Source organism: Eurosta solidaginis, chromosome 3 (genome assembly GCF_040869045.1).
Source record: "Eurosta solidaginis isolate ZX-2024a chromosome 3, ASM4086904v1, whole genome shotgun sequence".
NCBI lineage: Eukaryota > Metazoa > Arthropoda > Insecta > Diptera > Tephritidae > Eurosta > Eurosta solidaginis.
In genome coordinates, this window is record NC_090321.1 from 239699527 (window position 1) to 239727034 (window position 27508).

Sequence of the window (27508 nt, forward strand, 5' to 3'; positions counted from 1 at the left end):
CACAACCCTCTGTTGTATGTCTATGTATAACATATAGCTGAATCAGTTGCGATGAATAGTGGACACGCCCTGTGATACATAGAATTAGTGTACAGGTGAAACATAGACATTTCAGTTACATCTGAGTATAATGCGTATTTAAATTTAGTAGTACAAATTTTATGTGCAGCAATTTCAGAGGTGTATTTAAAGTTTGACGCTTAGCAGTCCATATAAAGTTTAAGCGTAAACGTCTATAGATGTAAAAAAACACGGCTAATATATATGTATATTGACATCTCAGAGGTTTTCGATAAGACAGCACAACAAGCTATCGTACAAGCTATGATTGGCAGCACTACATGTTATCCCAATGATCATTCTCTGGAAGCTATCCATGCTAAAGAGAAGAAAAATCAGTTTTAAGCTGTTAGGGTTAACTGAGTCTATAATGCCCACTAGGACCCACTCTCTTCTCTATGGTGGACCTTAGCCATCTCATCTAGTATCTGAAATCCAATGGATTTCAAATACAAGAAGAAAACTTTCGATGGCAAAACCATCCTTAAGTGGCACCAAAGGCCGGTTTTCAACTTTCACTTCGAATGCTCATCTAGATGCTACCTTAAACAAAGCAACAAGAGCTGTCCTCGCCTGCACTCGACTCTATGGCAAAACATGGGGAATATCTCCCAAAATGGTTTACTGCACTTTTAATACCAATGCTTCCTTAGATTGGTAGGCAAACAAGAGCAATAAAAAACAAGAAAAGGTGTCTAAGTTCGGGTGTAACCGAGCATTATATACTCAGCGTGAGCTTCACTTGGACATTTCATTTCAGATAAATTACTTTTATACATAACACGTGGCACCGCCCGTTAAAAAAACTATCTCGCCATTTCCTCTTACAATAAAAGTTGGTAAGTGAAATATCATTGATTCAAAACTATTTTTTGCTAAGTTATAGCTTTTTATTTTAGTCTACGACCCTTTTAAACTTGTTCTATATCTAAGTTGCCGTGGTTTTTAGCCGATCACGTCCATTTTTACTAGAACTATTTTCTGTTATAAGGAAAATATGTGTACACAATTTCATTACGATTCGTTAATTTTTCTTCGAGTTATGGCTCCCGAAACATAGAAAATTGCTTAGTCATAAAAGGGGCGGTGCCACGCCCAATTTGTAAAATTTGAAGTTTTTCCTATGTATTGTCATAAATCCACTTGGGAAATGAAATACCATTGATATAAAGCTCTTTTTGCAAAATATATAGCTTATTTTATTCGTCCACGACCCCTTTAAAAATCTTTTATATAAAAGTGGGCGTGGACCTTAACCGATTTTGTTAATTTTTCTTCAAAGCATTCGTTATAGTAAAGGCAATCTCTCTGCCGAATTTGGTTACGATAGGTTTAACGATTTTTGATTAATAATATTTGTAAAATTGATTTTATCACATTTTTTCCAATTTTTTATCAAGAGTCTCAATATAAGTCCACATGTCAAATTTCAACATTCTAGGTGTATATTTACTAAATAATCAGGTTTAGTTTTTTGCAAAATGTTATATATATAAAAAGTGGGCGTGGTTATCATCCGATTTCGCTCATTTTCAATACCAATCTCTCTATAAGCTCGTGTACCAAATTTGGTGAAGATATCTCAATATTTACTCAAGTTATCGTGTTAACGGACAGACGGACGGAAGTCTATATCTATCTCGATTCCTTTATACCGGTACAACCAACCGTTATCCAATCAAAGTTAATATACTTTGTGTGCAAAGCGCGCTGAGTATAAAAACTAAGCAGCTTGCATCGACTAGTTTGTATTGACATAGCGTAGGCGAGTACGCAACCTCCAAACCACGGCGTTAATTTGTTCTGATATAGGTCCGAAAGCATTGCAAAATGTTCAGGAAATCATCCTTGAATGGTATAGTCCCACCACAGCCGCCGTGATGTGGTGGAAGCGGGCTCCTCCTACTACGATAAAGGTCCTGGGTTCAAATTCCGGGCAAGGCTACATCGAAAATTTGGATATAAAAAGTTGTTTAAATTAGTTAAAGGTTTTTCTAAGAAGGGTCGTCCCTAGGCAATGATTGAGCAAACACTCCGAGTGTATTGCTGTCATGAAAAGCTTCTCAGTGAAAATGCATCTGGCTCGGAGTCGCCATAAACATGTAGGTCGCGTCCTGCCAATTCGTAGGAAAAATTATAAGCAGCACGACGCAAATTGGAAGAGAAGCTCGTGCCGAAATCTCTTCGGTGGTTATCACGACTTGCATTTATTAATTTTTGTTTTTAGTCCCAAGGCGATTCAAAAATACTCCCAAAATGGAGATAATTCTGAACTTGTCCCTATTTGGGATCATTCAATCGCAGTCCCCTTATCACTAAATAATCGCGAAAAACTCAATCAAAAGAACTCCAAAACTATCCGGAGATAGTTCTGAATTGCTCGCCAAATTATTCCGCCTCGAATGAGAGGGTTATGCCGATGTTGAAAATCGGTTGGGGGGTTCATCACTGCTTCCAAACGACCTCGACCTGTATGAGCCCATCATCATCACAAACAAGCGGTTAACCGCCTTGGCAGTTTTGGTTGTTGGAAGAACCAAGTGCGATTAAGTCTTCATGTATATGTCTGTGCAGGTCAACCCAGATATATACTTCCAACGGCGAGTGCCGTTATTAACACGTTCCGAGGTGCAGTGTCTTCTTTCATTCTCGTAACTCGCTGCTTTATGTTCATATCTGAAAAATCCAACAGCTCATCAATAAACCTCCTTTGATGCACATCGTTGTCATCAGGAACGGAACCTAAAATCTTCCGTAGAAAATGTCCCTCGAAAACTTCAACGATCATGTTTATCATCACGTTGGCAACACAGACAGAACCATAAATATTCCGTAAAACTTTCTCTCGCATACTCCAAGGGCCACCTCATCTCTTCTCGACACCGTCAATATTCTCGAACCCTACATCAGAACTAATAAGTTGAGAGACTTATAGAGTGTGAACTTTATTGTTGGCAAGCGTGATTTTCGGTTCGATTTCATTCTAGAAACAAGTTCTGTGATAGGGAATATTTGAGGCTACATTTGAAATATTTAATGATCTATATAATGCTCTGTTTCTCAGGAATTTAAAATTATCTTCATACAATTTTCAAGTGTGACAAGGAGATCAGAAATCGCTTAGCACACGTGCCGATGTTCCCGCTCTTGCCGACTTTTTTCGTTTAGTTCTAAAATCGGCTAAGATAAATGTAAACTTAATGTAGTGGCTGTTGTTGACATTTTCTCTATTGTTGTTACACAGCAAACAATGCGCAACTTGTGTTAAAATATACCGTTATGAACTCATTTTTTGTTTAACATTCGCTAAACAGACAGTAGCCAAGCATCGAACGTCATTAGAGAAAATATATACAGATAAACATAATATCGCATACCCAGATCTAAAGGGAGGTAACTCAAAAGTCTTGATTTTTGAAATTATGCATACTGTCAGGTTACCTAACTCAGTACCGGACTAATATGTACATTAGGGTGGGTCAAATTTATTGTTGAAAAGGCACATCCAGTTTCTTTATCTATGGGTCATACTGAGTAATATTGCCCATGGGACCATAGGTCCGAAATGAATTTCGAGCCTCCCTAATTTCGTTAGAAAATATTTTTTTGTAGAAATTTTTATTATTATTTTTGTTAGAAAATATTTTGGGCTATTTAAAAATTGAATTTGCAATATGGAAAAGTCAAACATTTCGCTATAGGGCACTTTGCTACTATTTTTCGCATTTTATCGCTTCTTTTTGGGGAAAATCGACGAAAGGTGTATAACCTTATAACAAATTAAATCTCCTTTTAGAGGTACATATCACCAAGTTGTTGATATTATTGCGGTGTTCAAACCTTTATCTTTTTAAAATTAAATTATTTATTTTATTTTGAAATAAATTCTTAGATAGGGCGTTCCTTATTCAAATTCTGGGATCGGACGTTTTTGAAACAAGTTCTGCTATAGGGCGTTCCCCAAGCAAATTTTGAGATAGGGCGACCGAGATAGATGATAATCCAATTAAGATCCTAATTAGTTTATTATTTTAGTTATGAGTTCCAGAAGATAAATATAATAATAACAAGTAAGAAAATATAAGCTCGGGTGAAACCGAACGTTATATACCTAGCGTTTGCTCCCATCTATAGAGGACTTATTTTAAGTTTTTTTCTTCTAAATGTTGGCGCTGCCACGTCCCATTTTCAAAAATTTGAACAACCTCCCATTTCTTGTCGTAAATTAACCCACATAACAAGTTTCATGACTATCAATCCTTGGTAATGAACTGTTGCATTTTCGAAATTTTCGATATCGAAAAAGTGGCGGTGGTTATCGTTCGATTTCACTTATTTTCAATTCCAATCTATTCTGAGTCCAGATAAGGCAGTCTAAAAAATTTTGTAGAAGATATCCAAATGTTTACACAAGCTATCGTTTTTACAGACGGACAGGGGGACGGTAATTTTAATATAAGGAAGAACATAATATGTCACGACCGTTATCCAATTAAAGTTATAATTATTCAAGTTATAAAAACTTAACGCTTTATGCCTGTGAGATCAAGGCCGAGTCTCTAAGTGGACGGCCACACGACAAGCACACAGAAATTATTAGAGCGAGTTGAGTCGATTTGAAACAAGTAAAGGTGTCTAAGTTCGGGTGTAACCGAACATTATATACTCAGCGTGAACTTCAATTGCACATTTCATTTCAGATAAATTACTTTTCTACATAACACGTGGCACCGCCCGTTAAAAAAAATATCTCCCCATTTCCTCTTACAATAAAACTTGATAGGTGAAATATTATTGATTCAAAACTATTTTTTGCTAAGTTATAGCTTATTATTCTAGTCTACGACCCTTTTAAATTTGTTATATATTTAAGTTGCCGTGGTCTTTAACCGATCCCGTCCATTTTTACTAGAAATATTTTCTGCTATAAGGAAAATTTGTGTACCCAATTTTATTACAATCCGTTAATTTTTCTTCGAGTTATGGCTCCAGAAACATAGAAAATTGTTCAGTCATAAAAGGGGCGGTGCCACGCCCATTTTCAAAAATTTAATGTTTTCCAATTTAATGTTATAATTCAATTTAAAAAGTTAAATTCTATTGATACAAAGCTCTTTTTCGATAAGATATAGCTTATTATTGGCGGCCACCGTGGTGTGATGGTAGCGTGCTCCGCCTACCACACCGTATGCTCTGGGTTCACACCCCGGGCAAAGCAACATCAAAATTTTAGAAATAAGGTTTTTCAATTAGAAGAAAATTTTTCTAAGCGGGGTCGCCCCTCGGCAGTGTTTGGCAAGCGCTCAGGGTGTATTTCTGCCATGAAAAGCTCTCAGTGGAAACTCCATATGAGATGCCGTTCGGAGTCGGCATAAAACATGTAGGTCCCGTCCGGCCGATTTGTAGGGAAAATCAATAGGAGCACGACTCAAATTGGAAGAGAAGCTCGGCCTTAGATCTCTTCGGAGGTTATCGCGCCTTACATTTATTTTTTTTTTTTATAGCTTATTATTTTCATCTACTACCCTTTTAAAAATCTTTTATATAAAAGTGGGCGTGGTCTTTAACCGATCTCGTCCATTTTTTTAGAAACATTTCCTGCTATAGGGGAAATTGGTGTACCCAATTTTATTACGATCCATTAATTTTTCTTCGAGTTATGGTTCCCGAAACATACAAAATTGCTTAGTCATAAGAGGGGCGGTACCACGCCCATTTTAAATTTCTTTTTTTTTATTTTTATCAAGAGTCTCAATATCAGTCCACCCGTCAAATTTTAACATTCTAGGTATATTATTTACTAAATAATCAGGTTATTTATAAAAAAAAGTGGGCGTGGTTATCAACGATTTCGCTCATTTTCAGTACCAATCTATTCTGGGTCCTGATAAGTAGTCTACCAAATTTGGTGAAGATATCTCAATATTTACTCCAGTTATCGTGTTAACGGACAGACGGACGGACGGACGGATGGACGGACGGACATGGCTCAATCAAATTGTTTTCGAGACTGATGATTTTGATTTTTTTTCCTCTGTGTGCAAAGCACGCTGAGTATAAAATTATATACTTCGCGCGATTTAAAGGAAAGATTTAGGCCGAGATTCTACGAGGCCGGCGGGGCGTACATACTCCAAACGGCAGCTGCAAGGCCGACCTTCACTGAAAAGCTTTTTTATGGCAGAAATACACTGTGTTTGCCAAACTACTGCCGAGGGGAGACTTGAACTCAGGATCTTCGGTGTGGTAGGCGGAGCACTCTACCACCACATCACGAGGGTTGAGTCGATGTAGCCGTTTGAAAAGCAAGAATTTTTTTCAGATTTGGATACTCAAAACCTCGACACAGCACGTCTCTCCCTTACACTAACTATATACATTTACACTGGTTTTCTGCAGGGCATGTACTGCAAAATTACTTTTAATTAATTAAAGTTTTCTTCACTTACCACTTCCTAAATGCATCGTACAGCGATGGCCTGGTAAATGTGTCATATCGCTAACATCATTCGGACGATCGGAGGAACGACGGGCATGTTGTCGATTGTAATATTGCATATAAATCCAGAGTAAAACACGCAAACACAAACTGAATATCACAAATGATAGGAAAACCATAAAAAATGCCGTTAAGTACACCAAAACATTTTGCATTTCGGAGGACATCTTGCTCTACTTTGTCACTAATTATTTCTTTGCGATTTCCGGCAGCTTTTTATTGCTTCTTGCTTCTTTTTTGTTTTGTTTTTATTTCTAGTTTAGATCAAAATAATTTGAATAAACATTTCGTTTCAATTCAATTCAATAGTGTTTGAAAATGAAATAAAATTTTGTCTCACAGCTCACCTAGCTGAGCGCTCAATTCAAATTACTATCATTTGCGATAAATTCAGTTGTGTGCCGCATGAGATTCCAGACAACGAAAATTTTAGGTAGAATTTATCTATTTTAAATAGAGAGCGCTAGACGGTTCTATACAATATAAGTAACGTGCTGAATTTTTTAGTCAAGTGACGGTAAAAGGTTTGCATGTATATTTGTAATCTGTTTATTTTATATCGCCGCATACAGGGTGATGGAGAAATTTGCATTGTTTTGTTATTTTTCGAGAAATTTGGGTTTTAGATATTTAAAATTTTTTCAGTTAAATGCATGATACAAGAATGAAGGTAAATCCATTGTCAGTTGTCGGTCGCCGTACCTGACAATTAAACAGATTATGAGATCTCAACTAAAAAAAACATTTTTGCATATTTTTATTTATTTCAAAAACCATTGCACTTTTGTGAGCGCTAAAAATTTCGTGAATCTTGCCGAGGCAAATAGGTCGTATAATCATATATATTATTTCTAATTGCTTTTTTTGTATACGGGTCCCTTTTTCGCTCTTATTTGGAATCCAAATCTATAAATCAAGTTTTGATTGTGTAAAACTTGACCAATATATTTACTTATTTTAGCGGAGATGCAATTGAGTTAATAAAACACACTTTTCGTAGTCCACAATCAATCTATATTTTTTCACCCGGAAGTCGACCAACTTCTTCTTCTTTTGTATTCTCCTTTTACAGAGTTGCCTTAATCTTCAATATCGTACATTTCTTAATCTAGTACCTAATATAATACAATTCGCTATTTGTTCATAGTTACCATCTTACAATTGTAAAGATGGATATTCGGGCTATTAGCGAGCTTTGGGCAATTTTGGTCGTAGTGCTTTTGTTTAGCTATATTTTATTAAAATAATTTGTTAAAAATAAACGATTGTGAGCAAACAAAGAAATCTATTTGTACTATGGCACTGTTGTGAATATTTGCACTGCATTACCGGCAGTTGCTCCCATATGCCAGATGGCAACGCAAGCTGTAAGCTGTAAGTTTTAGTTGATTGAGAGAACAGCTGATTTCTGTTGATATTTGATAAGATACTTTTAAATTGGTTGCGCAAGATGCGCACGGGTCCGGCTCGTACAATTTATCAGTTGTTTACTTCGTTAGAGATAGAAAGTCTCGAAGAATTTTATTAAAGCGTCAAGCTCTGCACCAGTGAGGTCGAGGATTATGAGTGATTGCATCTAACTAAAAAACAAAAATTTAAGGCGCGAGCTTCTCTTCCAATTTGCATCGTGCTCATCTTGATTTTTCCTACAAATTGGCGGGACGGGATCTACTTGTTTTATGCCGATTCCGAACGGCATCTGCAATGCATGATGAGTTTTCACTGAGAGCTTTTCATGGCAGAAATACACTCGGAGTGCTTTGCAAACACTGCCAAGGGGCGACTTCCATTGGGGATTAAGCACTAATTTCATTCAAAACCACTTACAGGTTCAAAAAATCAACCGATTGCAACAATGTTTACACAGAAATTTTCGTAATGGAATTCTGAAGAGACTCACATCGCTTGATTCTTCAAATTAATTTGTTTATTAAACAATTTGTTGCAAAATAGCCTATTCTTTGCAGGACTTTATATTATAATACGTATTTATGTATCACTTCCGTGACATACAAATTTTGCTCAATACTTAAGAGAATGATATACACTTTAAGAGATAGTAGGTATTGCTAATTGACATTCGTTTTGCAAAATTAATTTGTTTAAACAATTTTCTAAAAAACATTTTGCAAAATTGTTTTTTTTTTATAAATTTTTTTTAAATTAATTTAAAAAATCGGGCGATGTGAGTCTCTTCTGAATTCAATTACAAAAATTTCTGTACAAAAATGATTAAAATCGGTTAATATTTGTGATATGTAGGTGGTTTTGAAAAGTTCGTCCCCAATGTGCGACTCCGCTTAGAAAAATTTTCTTCTAATTGAAAAAACTTGGTTCTAAAATTTAAAAGTTGCTTTGCCCGGGGTGTTAACCCAGAATCTTCGGTGTGGATGGCGGAACACGCTACCATCACACCACGACAGCCGCGATCTAACTATCTATTTATAAAATGTGTCTGAATGTCAGGCCATAAGGATATTCCTGGCAACTGTCGGGCTGATATCTTGACCCGGACAGGTACTGGTGAATTGACCGTTTCTATCAGTGAAGTCTTTGGGACTCCGCTGGCCACTTGCCCTCTGCCTTATCATGACAAAATTCAGCACAAGATATGAACGAAAGAAAATGGAAAATTTTTCCCAAATTATTAAATAAAAAATGTACGAAATTGTCTCAATTCCTGATTCTTGTCCTTGTTTAATAAAATATTTTCATAAAACTTGGTGTTCGCATTCTTGTTTTTTCACACATACATAAATACCCAAATTCGGAGATCTATAAAATTTACTCTTTTGGAAGATTACTTAATTACAGAGTCAATAATATTTAATTTTGTTAAAGTTTGGCATCACCTTTCCTAACTTTTTTAGTTTTTTCATACTAAGAAGAAGTGTCGAAAACGGCAATTGGATTTTGTATACCCCTTTATATGCGAATACATTTGTATATGTATATGTTCGATATATGTATTATCGAACACCTATCGCGACACACCACGATATTTAGGCCGAGGTTCTCTTTCAACTAGCGGAAAAGGTCTTATATATATTTTTTGCCGACTCTGAACGGCACCTGCGAGGGAAAATGAATTTTTACTAAAAGCTGTACATGGTAGAAATACGCTCGAAGTACTTAGATGCCAAACCAAAGTAGAAGAAACTTTTTTCTAAAGTATTTTCATGTTACTTTTGCCGATACTCGAACTTAGGATATAAGATGTGAGGAAGCAAACTACCTTCTTATTTACCATCGCTGCCGTTTATACAATAGAAAGGTTGTGAGAAATTAAAAATTTGGTTTTTATCTATCTAAGGGTTGTAGGAAGTAGGGGCGGGAAGCGAGCAGCTTCTTGTGCACATTTTTATTTAATTACTTTAATGTTTTTTTTTCTTAATTGAATGATATTTATCGCTATATCTCTGAGATTTTGGCCCTCGTCGCCAATATGTTGTTATTGTATTATTATTTTGATATTTTAATTTGATTGCTCTTCGATTTAGGGTAAAGCGGAGGGGGGGGGGGGCACTGAAGGCCGGTAGTCTTATGTATTGTATTTATTCAGTTGGGGGCGAACGTTTATAGCTTTGAGTTTTAGGTTTTAAGTGCCTCCCTCTTTTCTTCGTAGAGTGAAATTTTTAAAAAGGGCAGTGGAATAGAGTTATTCTTTTGACAACATTTTGAACTGAGGACTTCCTTACCAAAACACAATAAGTGATTTTAGAAAAACCGTGCGCCTAGTAATCTAAGTCGTCTTGTTTGAAGTCCTAGACTTCGGCAGAAATGTCATTTTGACAGCTCCTGCAGAAGGAGCTTGTTAGCATGCACCACCGTCGGAGCATTGGTGCAACAGGGAAATGATCTGTCATGACACCCGTAAGTATTCTTACTGCAGATTTGTTTAGCTTGATAAGGAAGATAGTTGCTTTTCTATCTGAACATGGCTATAAAGAATTCAACGTGGATATTTAGGTGCTTTATGGACGCCAGCGCGGCTCGATATTTTCGTAAAATATCCGACTTTATCACGTTCTATTTCCTTACCTTTAAAGCACCCTGGCTGTTGATAAAGATCGTTACATTGATGCCAGGGACCGTACTAACTTTATATGGCATAGACCTTCCGCCTGGAAGACACTGCATGAGTCACGAAGTCGGTACGATTGATTTACCTGCAGATGCTTTAAGTACGTTCCAGCTCAAGTTGCCTTTTTTACCTTCGTGCCCTCTGTGTAGATTGTAATGCCAATGTCGAAGGCCCATTCCTCCCTTGTAGGATGTCTTATGTTCTGTATCTGGAAGCCAAAAATCGCCGTCATATGGTCGGTGTCGGACGTTATGTGAGTTGTGAGTCCGTTAAAATTCGCGTGCCAGTATTCGGTTTATTTTCACAGGTTGGATTTACTTCGGGAGAAATTACATTAACCCTTTCTCATGTGTGCTGTAGCTAACTGCACCTAACATACCCACACATGCTAACTCTTGCACTTTCCCAATCGTATGTTGATTGATCGTTTTATCTAGCGCCTTCCACCTGACCAGAGTTTCATACGTTAGTATGACATATGACAGTGTTGTACATGCCATGGGTGATCCATAGTTCCTTCCCAAAGCCTTTTTGCAGATGTAGTATGCTGCCAGAGCTTTTTTTGATCTCGCCTCAAGACTCGTGTTTCAGTTTAATTTAGAGTCGAGTATCATGCAGAGATATTTAGCAAGTTAAAGGAGGATATTTTCGTTTTTCTTGTGAACAGGGTAAGGTCCCCCAGCCCAGTCTGCATAAGCTTCCTAATCGTTGGCAGGAATTTGACTGTGATCACAATCACTGAGTCGACGGCGTATGCGACTACCCTCGTTCCTTTCGCCCTTACGATTTCTAGAATTTCATTAAATATCAGTATCCAAAGAAACGGCAAAAGCACGCCGCTCTGAGGTGTGCTTCTGGTAGCCATTTTGTAAACTGAAATGATGCAAAGCTTGAGGCAAAATTATACAATCCTTTTGTAGTTTCATATGACGAACAAGTGAAAGTCTTTTCGTATTTTAATTAATAATATTATTTGTATGCTTTATTTTTATATGAAGAAAAAGAAAATCGATTTCAGCTACCAAAATCCCTCGAAGCTCGGCCTCACGCGTAACTAGATGTGTATGATAGCGCGAATTTGAAGGCGCTGATACTAAGAAGTCAGCGTTGTGATATATATAATATTGTGGCGAATTTTAGCATCACCAAGCTGTTAGTAGAGCTGGATTTCGATTCGATTTTTCATCGATTTAATCGATCTTTTTTTAAGAAATGAAGAATCGATTTTCTTTTTAGAATCGTTCGATTTTTTTAGCCTTTGAAATTTTGATCATCTTTCGCAACTGTGCCTATTTCATATTTATTAATAAAAACGTGCAGAAAATATATTTGTTGTAATTTTTTATAAATTTAGCTTTATTGGCGCATATTCACAGACCAAATAAAATAGTGTTTTAATTTTCAAAAAGCTCGACCATGAACTATGACTATACGCCATTATGATGGTGGCTATGAGTAAAAGGAGAAATATGAAAAAATTTAACATCACTAACAATTGGCGCTTAGCCGCCTAGGAGATTTTGGCATTGCAGTTGCGCAAGTCAGCCTAGCTATCCCGGCTTCAACATAACTGACACCAATTGCGGGTACCAAGGGAGAACAAGTCTTCTTGGCGGAGGTTTCCCCTTCGTCTGTTTCCATATGGATGCCGATATGAACACCTGCTGTGCCGAAACTTTTTCATGAATTCCCATAACAAGACCTATCGGCTGGTTCGACGGAGATGACCATAATTCATCGGCATGACTTTTCTCTTGAAAAAACACAGAAAGCATGATATTTACGTATCGAATACACTATCAATCTCACTCCGATGGGAGGAACAAGTGAATAATCCTGTGATACTCCTTGATGTTGCCAAAGAGCCTCAGTCAACGAAACGAGAAAGAAACTGGCGAGATTTTTTAACGGTACAACCTTGGTAAATAATTGAGCAGCAATCAACTATTTTCAGCGCGATTTAATCGATTAAATCGATTTATTTTGAGAATCGAATCGAAAAAATCGATTCTCCAAAAAATCGAATCGAATCCAGCTCTAGCTGTTAGTAAATAAAGGCACAACAACAATAAAGCAAGCTGCCACTCTTGTGTACGTAAACAAATCAATCATCATTTACACACATACATACAAGGCAACGAAGAGATACTCACAAACACATGTAATCATCAGCCGAAGTAGTACTCACTCATACACCTGCATATGGCTATAAGATAAACATAACCTACAAATATACAAAGAGTATAAAAGCAGCGCATAACTAATCAGTTTGATTTAAACACGCAATTAGTTGTGAAGTATAAGTGTTATTGTGAAGTACTCTCAAAGTAGTCTAATAAAGACCATTTTGCATTACTGAATATTGGAGTTATTTATTCGTTCGACAATTTAGCGATTCGAACGTTTGCAGAAGGTTTCAAATAAGCGGAATTTCCCTATATTCGTTACATTATATATTTTTTAAACAGATACACCATTTTGGGACAATCAATCTCGATAGTAATCTATAAAGTACACTTTCAGAAAAATTGTTTTCCAGACCCCATTCGCGAGGAATCTATAAAGTATGTACACTTTTAGAAAAATTGTTTTGCAGACCCCATTCGCGAGAAATATAAGGCTTATTTTTACTGCTGTTTTCTTTCGTTGTAATATCCCAAGTTCCAACAACTCAAAATTCCTTCTTCCTTTTCTCTTTCCAATCCCTCTCACTCTTCCTCTTGCTATCCAATTTCCTCGCTTTCTTCGAATCCAAGCTATTGATTTAACCATTTCTTTTGCATGGCGCCTGCCTACTACACCCAAGGTCCTGGATTTAAGTCCCGGGCAAAGCGAAAATTTGGAAACAAGTTTTTTCAAAAAAAGTTCAATGCCCCTCGGCATTGCTTTGGCAACTTGACTCCGAGTGTATTTCTGATATGAAAAGTTTCCGAGTGAAAATTGATCTGCCTTGCAGATGCCGTTCGAAGTCGGCATAAAATATGTTAGTACAGTCCCGCCAGTTTGTAAAAAAAATTAAAAGAATCACGACGCAAATTGAAAGATAATTATTTTTGTTATTGCACAAATTATTCTTCTCATTAGATTCCAAAACAATGTTAGTATACAAGTAGCTGTTTTTACTTGTATTAAAACAAAGGAATTCCGAACATTTTCCGGGTAACTTATTTCAAAGAAATGGTACAAACATACATATATAATTAGCTTGTGCAAAATGTTAACTTTTTTATGATAGTAAACATGTCAGACTGTGTTGTGCACGAAATTAACATTCAAGTATATACACATTTTTCACACTGGCCTTCATTCTCTCGTTTTTCCTTCCTTCCGACTTCACCCTCCGTTGCAGCCTCATTCTATTCCACTACCACTCACACTCTCAGTCCCTCTACGGTTCCCAATTCTTATGTAACTACCAATCAATGATGAATACTTTCCGAGATATGCAGTATGAAAAATCCCATTTGTGTGGCTGGTGATATGCCCCAATCTGTTCTTTCTTTTTTTATAGTGGAGTTAGAGGTCAACTTCTTTTAATATTTGAACAAACTTAATAGTATTGCTTACAAGGCATTTTCAGGGCAAATGAAACCTTTTTTAAGTCAAGTACAAATTTTTTCAAATCCAAATACTTTCTTCACTTAAAAAAAACTTTTTTCAAGCCAAATGAAACTTTTTTCAAATCAAATGAAACGTTTTTCAAGTCAAATTAAGCTTTTTTTTTAAATCAAATAAAACTTTTCCCATTTCAAATAAAACTTTTTTCAAATCAAATTAAACTTTTTTCAAGTCAAATCAAACTTATTTCAAATATCCACCCGAAATCCATTGGCTTATTAAAAAAATTACTGTGAGAGCTTCATACATATGTATATCGACTGCCGAGTACCATATTGTAACGAATTTTGTGGAGTTCTTGATAATTATACACCTGCTAACGTTCGAATCGCTGAACTGTTGAATAAATAACTCAAATATTCAGTATTGCAAAATTGTCTTTATTTAGACTACTTTGGGAGTAGTACTTCACAACTATACTTCACTACTAGCGTGTTTAAAATCAAACTGACTGATTATCACTTGCATCGCGCAGCTTTTATACTCCAAGCTAGCCCCGTTCACCTATTTCTCCTGAGGTCTAGACTTTTCACGAAGAGTTGGAACAGTTGTATCTCATACTTGGTTATTTAGCTATATACATGTATGTGTGAGTAACAACTTCTGCTCTTAGGTGATGACTACATATGTGTATGTGAGATATTCTTCGTCGACTTCTAAGTACGTGTGTAAATGGTTTACTTTGACGTGTTCATGTACACAAGTGTGGCGGTTCGCTTTATTGTTGTTGTGCATTTATTTAGTAGCATCATAGTTATGTATAGAACTGCTAATATTCGCCACAATATAATTTTAACTTGGCTGCCGAATAAAAAACGCCTTATCTCCGAAAAAATGTTTAAAAACACCGTATTTCAGATTTTGTTCGAAGAACGCCATACTTTTATTTAAAAGCTTCAAACTTCAAACAAAACCATTGCAAAATTCCTGAGATATGGCGTTTTCGGCCTGGTAACCGATATAGGGTGTAACTCAGCGGTCGATATGTAGGCTGTAAAAATGTCAGCTTTTTATTTTAATGGTTTAAGCTGCCTCTTCGCGATTTTCGTTTTCCCACACAAACTGCATTAGGGGATTTTTGATTTTTATAAAAGGATAGTGAAAATATTACAAGAAATAAAAATTTTTATAGGAACGTGACAGTTCTTTAAAAAAGATCGAAAAATTATATTGTGCTCATGTTTGTTTGTTTAATTGTGTGTTCAATTTATACTTATTATTTAAGAATTCATGACCTTAACACCAGCTTATAATAATTGAATAGTCAATTATTATGTTTTCTAAGAGAAACTGAAAAGAAAGAAACATTTACTGGCATATTGCGATGGTACCATTTCGAAAACCGCCACGTCAGGCAATTTCCTAATGTTATCAAAGGTTTCGCCGATATTCGAACAGTACTCATTTCACTCGTTTCAAAAGAAACAAGAACTTCATCCGATATGTGATGTTTGCAGTTGTAAATGAAAAAGCGTTGCTTGAAAATAAGAAAATTCAGTTGTAAATCGGAAACTGTCATATGGAAATGAGAATACCTAGTTATAAATTAGAAAGCGTCAGTTGAAAATCAGATTTGTTGATTGTTAATTGGATTAGTCAACTGTAAATTAAAAGTCGTCAATTGTAAAATAGAAGGCGTCAATTGTAAATGCGAAAGCGTCGTATTTAAATGAGAGTAGTCAATTGTAGATGCGAAAGCGTCATATCGATATAAGAATAGTTATCTGTAAATGAGAGAGCACGCACGTGGTGTGGTGGTAGCGTGCTTCATCTTCCACACCGAAGATCCTGGGTTCGATTCGCGGCAAAGCAGCATTAAAAATTTAGAACTCAGTTTTTTCAATTAGAAAAAAGTTTTTCTAAACTGTTTCTTATGCCGTCTCGCCAATTTGTACGAAAAACTAAAAGGAGCACTATGCAAATTGGAATAGCTCGGCCTTAGTCTCTTCGGAGCGCGTCAAATAAAAATGCGAAAGCGTCACTTCTATTTGAGAATAATCATTTAGAAATGAGAAGTGTCAAATGTAAATGCGAAAGCTTCTTAAGGAAATGGGAATAGTCAAGTTTAAATGAGAAAGCATAAACTGAATATGCGAGAGCATCATATGTAATTGCCACAGATCCATACATTCATTTATTCGGCGCGATATCAGTATATAAAGTATCGTGAATAGAGCGACAAAAGAGTCCGTTCATGATGAGCACATGCGCTGCTTGAGTAAAGTGAGTTATTCAACGATAGGAATGAATGACTTAGTTTTGATGTGCGAGAACGAGCCATGCCTTTCGAGAATCGAGATCACCGTAGCTGATACTTCAAATGGCAACACGTAAGTGCTGTATTTAGTACCGTGCTCGCTAATGCTAATTCCCATTGAAACTCTTTAGGGAAAAGTAAAGCCATTATAAAAGTAAAAACGAACGTATGTTGTAGAGCAACTCGTGCTTTACATAGATTAATTGGTGGATGATGCGAAACGATCAGAAACTGAAGGAGACTGCGCGAGAGCAATCCAGCATGCAGCACCGTTACATGGAAATGCTCTCTCACTCCATGATATGTTGGGCCGGATTAATCCTCAACGGGGCCCTAGGCAACCATCAATTTGGGGGCCCTTTTTTCACGGCCGTTCCCTTTTTTTTCTGTTAAAAAATACAAACTTATATCTTTCATAATAATTGTATTGTCACAATGTAATAATATCAATAAAATTACTATCAACATTTTAAACATGTCGTTTTCTGCATTTGTTTTCGGCAAATTCATCAATTATATCATCAGTATCGATTTTGTTCAATAAATCTGACTCAATGCAAAGTGTTAGGTATAACATCTCGAGTCGCTCATGTCGCGTTGTAGCTCTTTCAGCAGCTTTGATTCTTTTTAACTGCGAGAAGGATCGTTCGGCAGAACAATTTGTGATCATTAATGCTAAAAAAATCCGAAGAGCTATTTCTGTGTGAGAAAATACATCGGCTAATTGATCTTCCATTAGAATCTTATACAAATGACTATGAGTTTTTTGTGCAACAGTGTATCTGGAGTTCACGTAACTTTGCAATTGTTTCATTTCAATGAAAAATTCTTCCAAATCTCTAGAATAAAAACGAACTAAGTTATTTATAGCTTCGTGGAGGTATTCAACACTTAGGGAAAAGTTGATGAGAAATGCAAATCTCTCTGAAACTTCCATATACACTTTCGCACGTCGTTTGATTTCACTGTGAAGATTGTCGATGATTTCGACGAAACCTTTTGCTCTAAAATCATCGTGAGGTGAAAATTCTAATTCTGGACTTCTGGAGCATTTCCGTCATTAGGTTGGTTTTTTCTACGACGAGTACGTTTTACGATTTTTGTATAACCTACACCAGGTAATAACTGTTTTGTTTTTTCCTCGAAATCATTGAACTTTTCACGGAATGAAACTAAACTCTCTTCTAACAATCCGTACAAAAAACCACAGGTTTGCAAATCTGCTTTTTCACTTTGCAATGACTTACTCACTGAACGCATAGCAGTCAAAATAGAGTTCCATAAAATCAACATGAAACCAAATTCGAATTTTTGCATTTTATTCGCGATACACGTTGCCTCATAACGAGTATCAGTATTTTGTGATTCATCATCAGCAATAATTTCTAGAGCCTCTAATATGATATAAAATGAATCATGAACTGCATTCGTCGCATTCGAATGTGCTTCCCAGCGTGTAGTTGGCAATGTCTTCAAAGTTTTCTCATTGTGTATTTTATTTTTTAATATGACCCAACGATAGGTGGAAGCGGAAAAAATTATATAACGTCTGCATAATGGCGAAAAAAATCTTCTGCATAAAAAAAGCACTTCATAGCATGCTCTCCAACGGGAATGCGCGGAACAGGGAACATAGATCGCATTCTCATTCAAACTCAATACCCTTGCTTGCACACCTTTATACTTTCCGGACATGTTTAATGCTTTGTCATTTTATTGTCCTCTAAAATTTTGAATATCTAAACCACAGTCTTCAGTAAGAAACTTTAAAGTTTGATTCGCTATTATTCAATAGACTCTCCTTTCACTTCGATACACTTCTTTGCACGCTCATACAATTTGTCAAATAAGTCGGAAATTAACTTTTTAGGAACCTTGTCTAGTTTGTCGGTCGTCGCCTTTTGAATGCGGTCAATTGAGTTTTATTTATTTGAGTAAAATTTATTTTCAGTTCTGATTATATTTTTCTTTCACTCTCTAGAATTTTATGTTTGTAAGAAAATTTTAGAAGTCTTTTTCATTTTTCGGGGGCCCCCTAAAATCTGGCGCCTCAGGCAATTTCCTATTCTGCCTACTTGTTAATTCGGCCCTGAAGATATGTCAATCCGCACACATGAAATTTCTTATCCTTTCAGGATATGCCCGTTGTCACATACATAACTTATGTATATTTATTATCATTTATATATTGTCAATTACAAATTAAACTATCGCATTTTCAATTGATGTTTACTAATTTGCAACTGACTTTCCCATTTCCATGTCGCTATCGCATTAACAATTGACTATTCTCATTCACAGCTGACTGTTCTCAATTACAATGGGCGCTCTCGGATTCAACTTGAAGAAAGTTTCATTTGATTCGAAAATGTGTTTTACTTCCACAGGTAGGCAGTATGAAATATTTCATTTTGCTGTGCCACGTCTTCTTTATATATCGAAATATTTTTAGGCAAGTACTTAACTTTTCTTGAGTTATTAGAGATGAATCCTATATGACTTGTTACCTATTTTTAGATGTATACGCAAGTATTTTCAGACCGATTAACCAATATAGACAGATAAGTATATAATAGTCCATAAAAATCCACAGGCTCATTCCATTTCAAAACACCTGGTCCGCGCAGGACATGGTTTTTGATTTCGATGAAATTTTAATATGTTGTTCTTTGGTCAAAATAATGAAACACGTGTTTTTTTTGCCTCAAAAAATTTTTTTTGGGATTGATCGGCAATTGAATTCGATAAAATGCAACCGATATTTTATTCACCTATTTTTATACCTTTCATGAACATGAAATGGTATATTAACTTTGGTCCGATGTTTGTAACGTTGAGAAATATAGAAGATAGACTCACCATTAAGTATACCGAATTGATCAGGGCGACGAACTGAGTTGATATAGCCATGTCCGTCTGTCCGTCCGTCCGTCTGTCTGTTTGAACGCAAATTTTGAGATATCTCAATGAAATTTGGAACAAGGATGTATTTTTGTATTATATTAGACATTTGTTGTATCCGGTAGGATCGGACCACTATAACATATATATATTCTAATATATCATAGAAGATATCCTGAAAAAATCACTTTGATCGGAGCTATATATCAGATAGAAAGGTTTTTGGCCATTTCTCCCTTAATTTAGAAAGTATAAACGTGAAACTCGGTGATATATATTTTAATATATCATGGAAGATTTTCTGAAAAAATCAGTTTGATCGGAGCTATATATAGTATATATCCTATACAACTGATCGTTCAGATAGAAAGATTTTTGGCAATTTCTCCCTTAATTTCGAATATAAAAACGTTAAACTTGGTGATATTTATTCTAATATATCATAGAAGATTTCCTGAAAAAATCACTTTGATCGGAGCTATATGTATATAGTATATACCTATCCCATACAACCGATCGTTCAGATAGAAAGATTTTTGGCCATTTCTCCCTTAGTTTCCATTATAAAAACGTGAAACTTGGTGATATATATTCTAGTATATCATAGAAGATTTCCTGTAAAAATCATTTCTATCGGAGCTATATATAATATATATCCCATACAACCGATCGTTCAGATAAGGGGGTTTTTTGCCATTTTTTATTTTATTTTTATCTTAAAAATCGTTTAGGTATGTACATCTGTTCACTGTATATTTCTTATCATATACAGCCGATTATTTGGAGATTACGAACGGGATAAGATTATTGTTCAGCCCCATTCATGAAAGGTATGAAGTCTTCGGCACAGCCGAAGACAGTCCCGTCCTTACTTGTTTCAACTGTCAATAACTTTGTCAAAAATTAACCGATTCTCATGGTTTTGAAATGTTCGTTATTACTTATAATTTTATATAAATTTATAAACAATAGCATATAGTAAAAAAAAATATTTTTGTAGTATTTAGTAAAAACTTATGACCTTTTTCAAAAATTTATTTTTCAAAAAAAAGTATTTTTTTTTTTAACTTTTTCTATATCGAGAGAACAGTTTATATTTCAACTTGGGTAAATATCTATCAGCCAAAACTCCTTGTTTTAGAAATGTGAATTTTTGAATATTATATACATATATTGATGCAATACATATCAGCATAAAGGGCGATCAATGCCAAATGCTTAAAATAAATTAAAATATCACATTTATTATTGAAAACATTCATTTGTTGTTATTTTTCAGAAAATGGCAAAATATTTCACTAAACCTCCAATACCGTCACAAGAGCCTTTGCCATGTCCTGTTACAAAATCACTGTAATTCTGAAAAATAATAAGAAATGAATGTTTTCAATAATAAATGTGATATTTTAATTTATTTTAAGCATTAGGCATCGATCGCCCTTTATGCTGATATGTATTGCATCAATATATGGCGAAAAAAAGTTTAATATTCAAAAATTCACATTTCTAAAACAACGAGTTTTGGCTAATAGATATTTACCCAAGTTGAAATATAAACTGTTTGCCCGATATAAAAAAATTTTAAACAAAAAAAATTTACTTTTTTTTGAAATATTAATTAGATATTGAAAAAAGTCATACATTTTTACTAAATACTAAAAAAAAAATATTTTTTTTACGATATGCTATTTTTTATAAATTTATATGAAATAATAAGTAATAACCAACATTTCAATGAAAAAATCATGAGAATCGGTTAATTTTTGCCAAAGTTATTGACAATTGAAAAAGTAGGTGAATAAAATATCGATTGCATTTTATCGAATTCAATTGCCGATCAATCCGAAAAAAAATTATTTTGAAGCAAAAAAAAAAAAAAACACGTGTTTCATTATTTTGACCAAAGAACAACATATTAAAATTTCATCGAAATCAAAAATCATGTTCTACGCGGGCCGGGTGTGTTTGAAATGGAATGAGCCCACATAATAATTGCCCTTGGCAATGAAGTAATTATATATGTATGTCCAACAACAGGAATTCACTAGAAGTTATAATAGAAAGACATAAACTGGTTTGGTGTTCATGAAAATTTGCATACTCCGTTCTTACTTAAGTTGGGGTTCATTTATGCTGACTGAGGGTAAGTTAAAAATACCTTAAAACCATTACTTTTTTACAAACATAGGCTACTTAGTTTTGATCATGAGTAATCAGTGGCTCATAAAATCAGTTGAAATTAATATTTTCAATGACAACTGTCAAACCGCAAGCAATTTTTCTTCAAATATTCAATAGACTCAAACATTTTACTTGCAAGACAAGAAGTGAAAACTTAACCGCGTAGTGTACTTAGTGTTTATTATTTAGTCTAACTGAATCTTTATACCTCACTCACTCTACTAAATACTTAAATGCGATACAGTTCATAAGCACTTAATTTGAGCCCCACGGCACTAGGAAATCGCATAAATTTAAAACAGTGCAAGGTGTGGGAACAAGAATCATAATAACACATAAATTAAATAAAATTTTAATAAATATTATGAAAATTTGTTACACATTTTGTTAATGAGAATTAAAGCAAAAAATTGCCCGAAAATAATCCCACCAAATGAATTATATATAAATATGAATTTGGGATGTCAATCCCGCGATTCCGGGATTGCATGCTCTTATATGCTGATGACGCCAGCTCGAAACCTGCCATCGCAAATATTTGTAAAACACCGCGGTGCATATACGAACTTTGTTTTGTAGTAACCTACGGAATATCGACTGCTGCCCTATCACCCCCTATAGGGGTGTTATACCACCGAAGTATTTTTAAAGTAAACAAAATCTGTGATTAGGCGTTTTCGAACTGGCAGTCGAAATAGGTCAGTTGTGAACTCGTAAAACGAAGCATTCCCGGCCCAGGCCGCTTTCAGTAGGCAAAGCTGGCCTTACCATAACAAGGGTCGCTTCTTGGCGAGAGCCGCTCGCTCGGGATCATTTTCAATATAGAACTGATGAGCCGTTTCTGTTGGGTAGATTGATGTACGATGAAGATGGCCCTAAAAAATGTATACCGAAGAAAAAGGTGTCAGTCTGTCAGAGGAGAGTGTCATCAGCGAGCTCGGTAAAGAAGCGGCAACTCGGAAGCTCAAAAAAGAAAATGTAATACAGAAGCGTACGAAACAGAAAGAGAAATAAATCTATATAACAGTATCGGGCAGAATGCGGAATAGTCCATCACATCGACGCCGTAATCGATTCAGCCGACCAGGCGAGCCAATGCTTGGCATGAGCCCGTGAGACGGTGGCAGCAATTCCCTCGCTAAAAATAAGTGTGTCGCAAGCAACGAGCGAGCGGGTTAAGGAAAGAGGGCCTTAGGTGAAAAGAAGAGGAAGAGATCGACTGAAGGCGATAAGACTGTTTTTACCAGGTAGAAAAGAAGGGAGAAGGTAAAGGACGCCCTCGGGACAGGCTAACAGCAAAGGCGATGTATATTCCTCTAAAATTGCAGGAAAAAGGGAGATCATATACCTCGAAAGATGAAAAGCAAAAAGACGAGAGAGAGAGAGAGAGAGAGTGGTAGAATAGAGATGGAACGTTTGCTACACCAAATAGAATAAACGTTGAAAATATGACTTACAGGAATAATCCAGTGGGGTTACGCTCTAACTCCAGTATTTCCCGAGAGGATAAGCGGCGGAACCAACGGTACTGTGTGGCTAATGGATCGCAGCAACCGTTATGGGCAGAAGTCTTATAAAAGTTGGGTATTTGTACAAATGGCGATGTTTAGTGATCAAGATGGTGCGGAACCATCCGGATGAACCAACTCCTCCATCCTTGGAATCAATGGCGTGCAATATTATATTGAAAAGGCTAAAGAGAATTGTTTCAAACCTTCAACGGCAAAACACAAAATAACGGAAAGGTGCGGAATAGACCGCTGATCCCCATGATACCAACTATCAGGTATGGATACCACGTGTTGAGGTGACGGAAGACTTCCTGCTCTGGTTTCAGCGTTATAGTTCAAATCAGAATGCGGAGTGCACAGAGTTTGGGGAAATGTCCTAGGGCCTGGGCAGTAATTTTTAAGAAAACTACTCCGCTAGATTGAGCAAAAAAACTTAAGAGAAAATTCCGCTCCATTGAATACTAAGAATTTCCCCAGATTTGGGATTTTTTTTTGTTCCATTAACCTGACAGGTCTTTAATCATTTAGGAATAAACTAGGACTTATATTGATATAACGTTTGGACCTAGGTTAGGTTGAACTGGTCTGTCCATAATTGAATGAGTCCGTAGTGTTACCAAATTGAAAAACCCTATCAAAAACCAGAACCTATGTTGTAAAATATCTACGTCCTCTTGGCGAATACTATAAGCTTTCTAGGACCTATGCCACTTGTTGCTTCCTAATAGCTGGAATCTAAGCCGGGCAAGCGCATGGTACGATCACAAAACGTGCTCGATCGTTTCCTCCTCCAACCTGCACTTCCTACATCTACTATCATTGAGCAAGCCTAATTTAAAGGCATGTGACGCCAGAAGGCAGTGTCCAGTCAGAATCCCATCATGAGTCTGCAGTCCCCTCTTTTTAATGATAGAAGTAGCTTTGTTAGTCTAAGGTTGTAAGCCCTACACATAATATTCGACACTTTACAGCCCCGCGCTTGAACCCACGCCTTCCCCGCTTGGTCGATCATGTGCTCAATCTAATTGGGACGTCTACGGAGCTAGCTTCAAAGGATGCACCTTTTTTAGCTAGTTTATCCGCTTTTTCATTCCCATCTATTCCCATATGCCACAATTGCCAACTTTCAGGGGCTCTTGTTTGCTTTGTAATCGGTTATTCGAATAGCAACTTTTGCATTGCCTGAAAATCGACTAGTTGCTATTACATTTCAATATTGCATGCAATCGAGTGTCTGTCTTTATTCGAGTAATGGCGGTTTCAAGGCGAATATATACCAGTAGTGGAATTCACTAACTTATAACGATGCTATTTGTCGAGATTTTAGTTAACGATTTTGTCGCTTGCCTTATGGATTGTACTATTCACTAACTTAGTTTTAATGACACGAAATAAATGACATTTAAATTTCATTTTAATAGTAGAAAGGTGGCAGCACAGCTTAACGAAACCTAAAAAAACGGAATGCCAAAATTAAATAAATTCCGTATACTAACTGCTTTTAAAAGTCATTATTGTGCAAGTTTTTACATATTTTAACAAAAGGTAAGTAAATGCTGTATTAATTTCTTTTCTTCTCTGTTGATATCGCAGTTATTCTTGTACCCCTTAACTGACCATCAAGAAATAATATCATGAGCCAAGTCTGGGGTTAGTCGGAACAGCTTTCGAAGCTCCGTTGCATTCAAGTGGAATGGGTTATCTACTTCTCTAAGAAGATGTCTGTCCACTGCTGATGGACTTAGTAATTCTTCATCTTGTGATAAAACGTACGCCAAGTACTCAAATTCCATTTGATTTACAGGCAGCTTTTCGTGTTTGAAAGTATTTAATTAAAGCTCCGATTTTCTTTTTCAACTAAAATTGCCAGAAATATAAATTTCGTGATTTTTAACGCAGCCAATTACTTGCCCTTTATTTAACAACACAGCTGATCGTCGATAAACAAATATCGTTACAAAATAGTTACTGAATAACGAAATCGTTATAGTTATCGATTCACAAATAAAGCGATGGCAAACGTGGTTAAAAAAGTTAGTGAATTCCACTACAGTGGCAAAGCGAGTTCAACCAGTTCGCCGTGCAGAAGAATGTCAAGTGAAAAGAAAATTTTCATTGATTTCTATTAACTGACATATTGCTGCACAAGGCGTTGTATGGAAAATTATTAAGAAGAAGCAATAAGCTGTTGGGATAACAACACCTGGTACTTATTTCGTCTTAGGCTTAATCTGACGAAGCTTGGGATCTAGCATGCCAGAACGTCAATGTCAGACTGGTGTTTCGCAAACAGCCTCTGCACTGATATAAACAAACACGCATTCACCTATAATTCTTCGAGCAAGGTGAGAAACTACTTCCTTGTCTTAAACTTCTCATTGGCTAATATCACAAGAAGATCGATAAGAGCAAAAGGCCTTTAGGGTATAGAAAAAAAGGGATATCCATTAGAGAAGTCCTTAACTCAATTACTTGAACATCATTTGTTTTGAAAGCAATCGGGAAATTTTTTAACCTTTGGGATCCGATCAAAATATCTGTACCGAATATTCACTAAGCTAGATATCGCCCTAAATCAGCTTTTCACAGAAATCCTGAGTGTGCGCGAATGCAGAGATTTGTTACTTTACGCACTCTTCGAAAGCAGCCCGCAATAGTTACCTAAGCGCTTGAGAGAAGGAAAATCCTGTGAAGGAGGGCCGTTGTGGCTAACTCCGCTCCTTATGGTATTTGAACAGACAGGCAGGCGCACCCTCCTTAATACAACTAAGGGGGTGCCTTGTAGAGGCAACGTCATGTGAAACTCAGAAGCTACGTTCAGAAACTGACTATAGGAATTGCTAGCATCTGTCGCTTCTGAGACAAATGGGACGCCATTACAGTAAGGCTGTTTTCATAAGTGGAGTACTATGAAAAGAAAAGGGCAAAATCGACCTAGGCTCAGCGCAGCCATACAAAAGTAGCAGCTACACATAGAGGAGGCATTTGTAAAATAGCGCCCAGATAAATTAATTGCAACTATGAAAAAATGCATTGTAATTTATAATTTAGAGCAAATTTTGCAGCAAATTTATTTATTTTTTCAACGAATCTAAACAAAAGAAAATTAAAAACAAGTAAAGGTGTCTAAGCTCGGGTGTAACCGAACATTATATACTCAGCGTGAGCTTCAATTTTACATTTCATATCAGATACATTACTTTTCTACATAACACGTGGCACCGCCCGTTTAAAAAAATGTCTCCCCGTTTCCTCTTATAATAAAACTTGATAAGTGAAATATCATTGATTCAAAACAATTTTTTGCTAAGTTATAGCTTATTATTCTAGTCTACGATCCTTTTAAACTTGTTTTATGTCTAAGTTGCCGTGGTCTTTAACCGATCCTGTCCATTTTTACTATATATATTTCTGCTATAAGGAAAATATGTGTATATAATTTCATATATGCTATATGTTAATTTTTCTTCGAGTTATGGCTCCCGAAATATAGAAAATTGCTTAGTCATAAAAGGGGCGGTGCCACACCCATTTTCAAAAATTTTAGTGTTTTCCAATTTAATGTTATAATTCAGTTTAGAAAGTAAAATTTTATTGACACAGAGCTCTTTTTCGCTAAGATATAGTTTATTATTTCGTCACGACCCTTTTAAAAATCTTTTATATAAAAGTGGGAGTGGTCCTTAACCGATTTCGTTAATTTTTCTTCAAAGCATTCCTTATAGTAAAGGCAACTTCTCTGCAGAATTTTGTTACGATAAGTTTAACGATTTTCGATTTATGATTAATAATATTTGTAAAATTTATTGTATCAGAAGCGGGCGGGGCCACGCCCATTTTATAAAATTTTTCCAAATTTTTATCGAGAGTCTCAATATTAGTTCACATGTTAAATTTCAATATTCTAGATATATTATTTACTAAATTATCAGGTTTTTTGTGTTTTCCAAAATTTTATATATATAAAAAGTGGGCGTGGTTATCATCCGATTTCGCTCATTTTCAATACCAATCTATTCTGGTTCCAGAAAAGCTAGTGTACCAAATTTGGTGAAGATATCTCAATATTTACTCAAGTTATCGTGCTAACGGACGGACGGACGGACGGACGGAAATGGCTCAATCAAATTTTTTTTCGACATTGATGATTTTGATATATGGAAGTCTATATCTATCTCGATTCCTTTATACCTGTACAACCAACCGTTATCCAATCAAAGTTAATATGCTCTGTGTGCAAAGCACGCTGAGTATAACAATAAATAAGTGTACCCAATTCAAAATTTGTTTCTAAAAAATAAAACATTCAGTGCTATTTGAAAAATTTTGCTCAAAAATCTGATAGGAGATTGAAAAGAAATCACATTTTTAATTTTTAGGAGCAACTTGGGAGTTTG

The 27508-nt window shown here is 35.8% G+C and overlaps 2 protein-coding genes across 6 annotated transcripts in view; one reads left to right on the plus strand and one right to left on the minus strand.

The window, feature by feature from the left end:
• The window catches only part of LOC137245273 (uncharacterized), a 59685-nt gene extending 40807 nt beyond the window's left edge, over nucleotides 1-18878 (plus strand). Inside the window, exon 10 of the mRNA XM_067775647.1 lies at nucleotides 18820-18878. Within this exon, the coding sequence (XP_067631748.1) occupies nucleotides 18820-18863 (44 nt within the window). The 3' untranslated portion in view covers nucleotides 18864-18878. The remainder of the gene's footprint in view (nucleotides 1-18819) is intronic.
• The window catches only part of LOC137245275 (uncharacterized), a 78784-nt gene that overhangs the window by 27180 nt on the left and 24096 nt on the right, over nucleotides 1-27508 (minus strand). Inside the window, exons 1-2 of one of the 5 annotated variants that reach the window (XM_067775650.1) lie at nucleotides 6907-6947; nucleotides 6510-6813 (exon numbers count right to left, since the gene is read on the minus strand). The exons of the other annotated variants lie outside the window; for them this stretch is intronic. Coding sequence (XP_067631751.1) covers nucleotides 6510-6726 — 217 coding nt within the window. The 5' untranslated portion in view covers nucleotides 6727-6813; nucleotides 6907-6947. Of the gene's footprint in view, nucleotides 1-6509; nucleotides 6814-6906; nucleotides 6948-27508 lie in introns of those variants that run through there. 5 annotated transcript variants of the gene reach the window in all.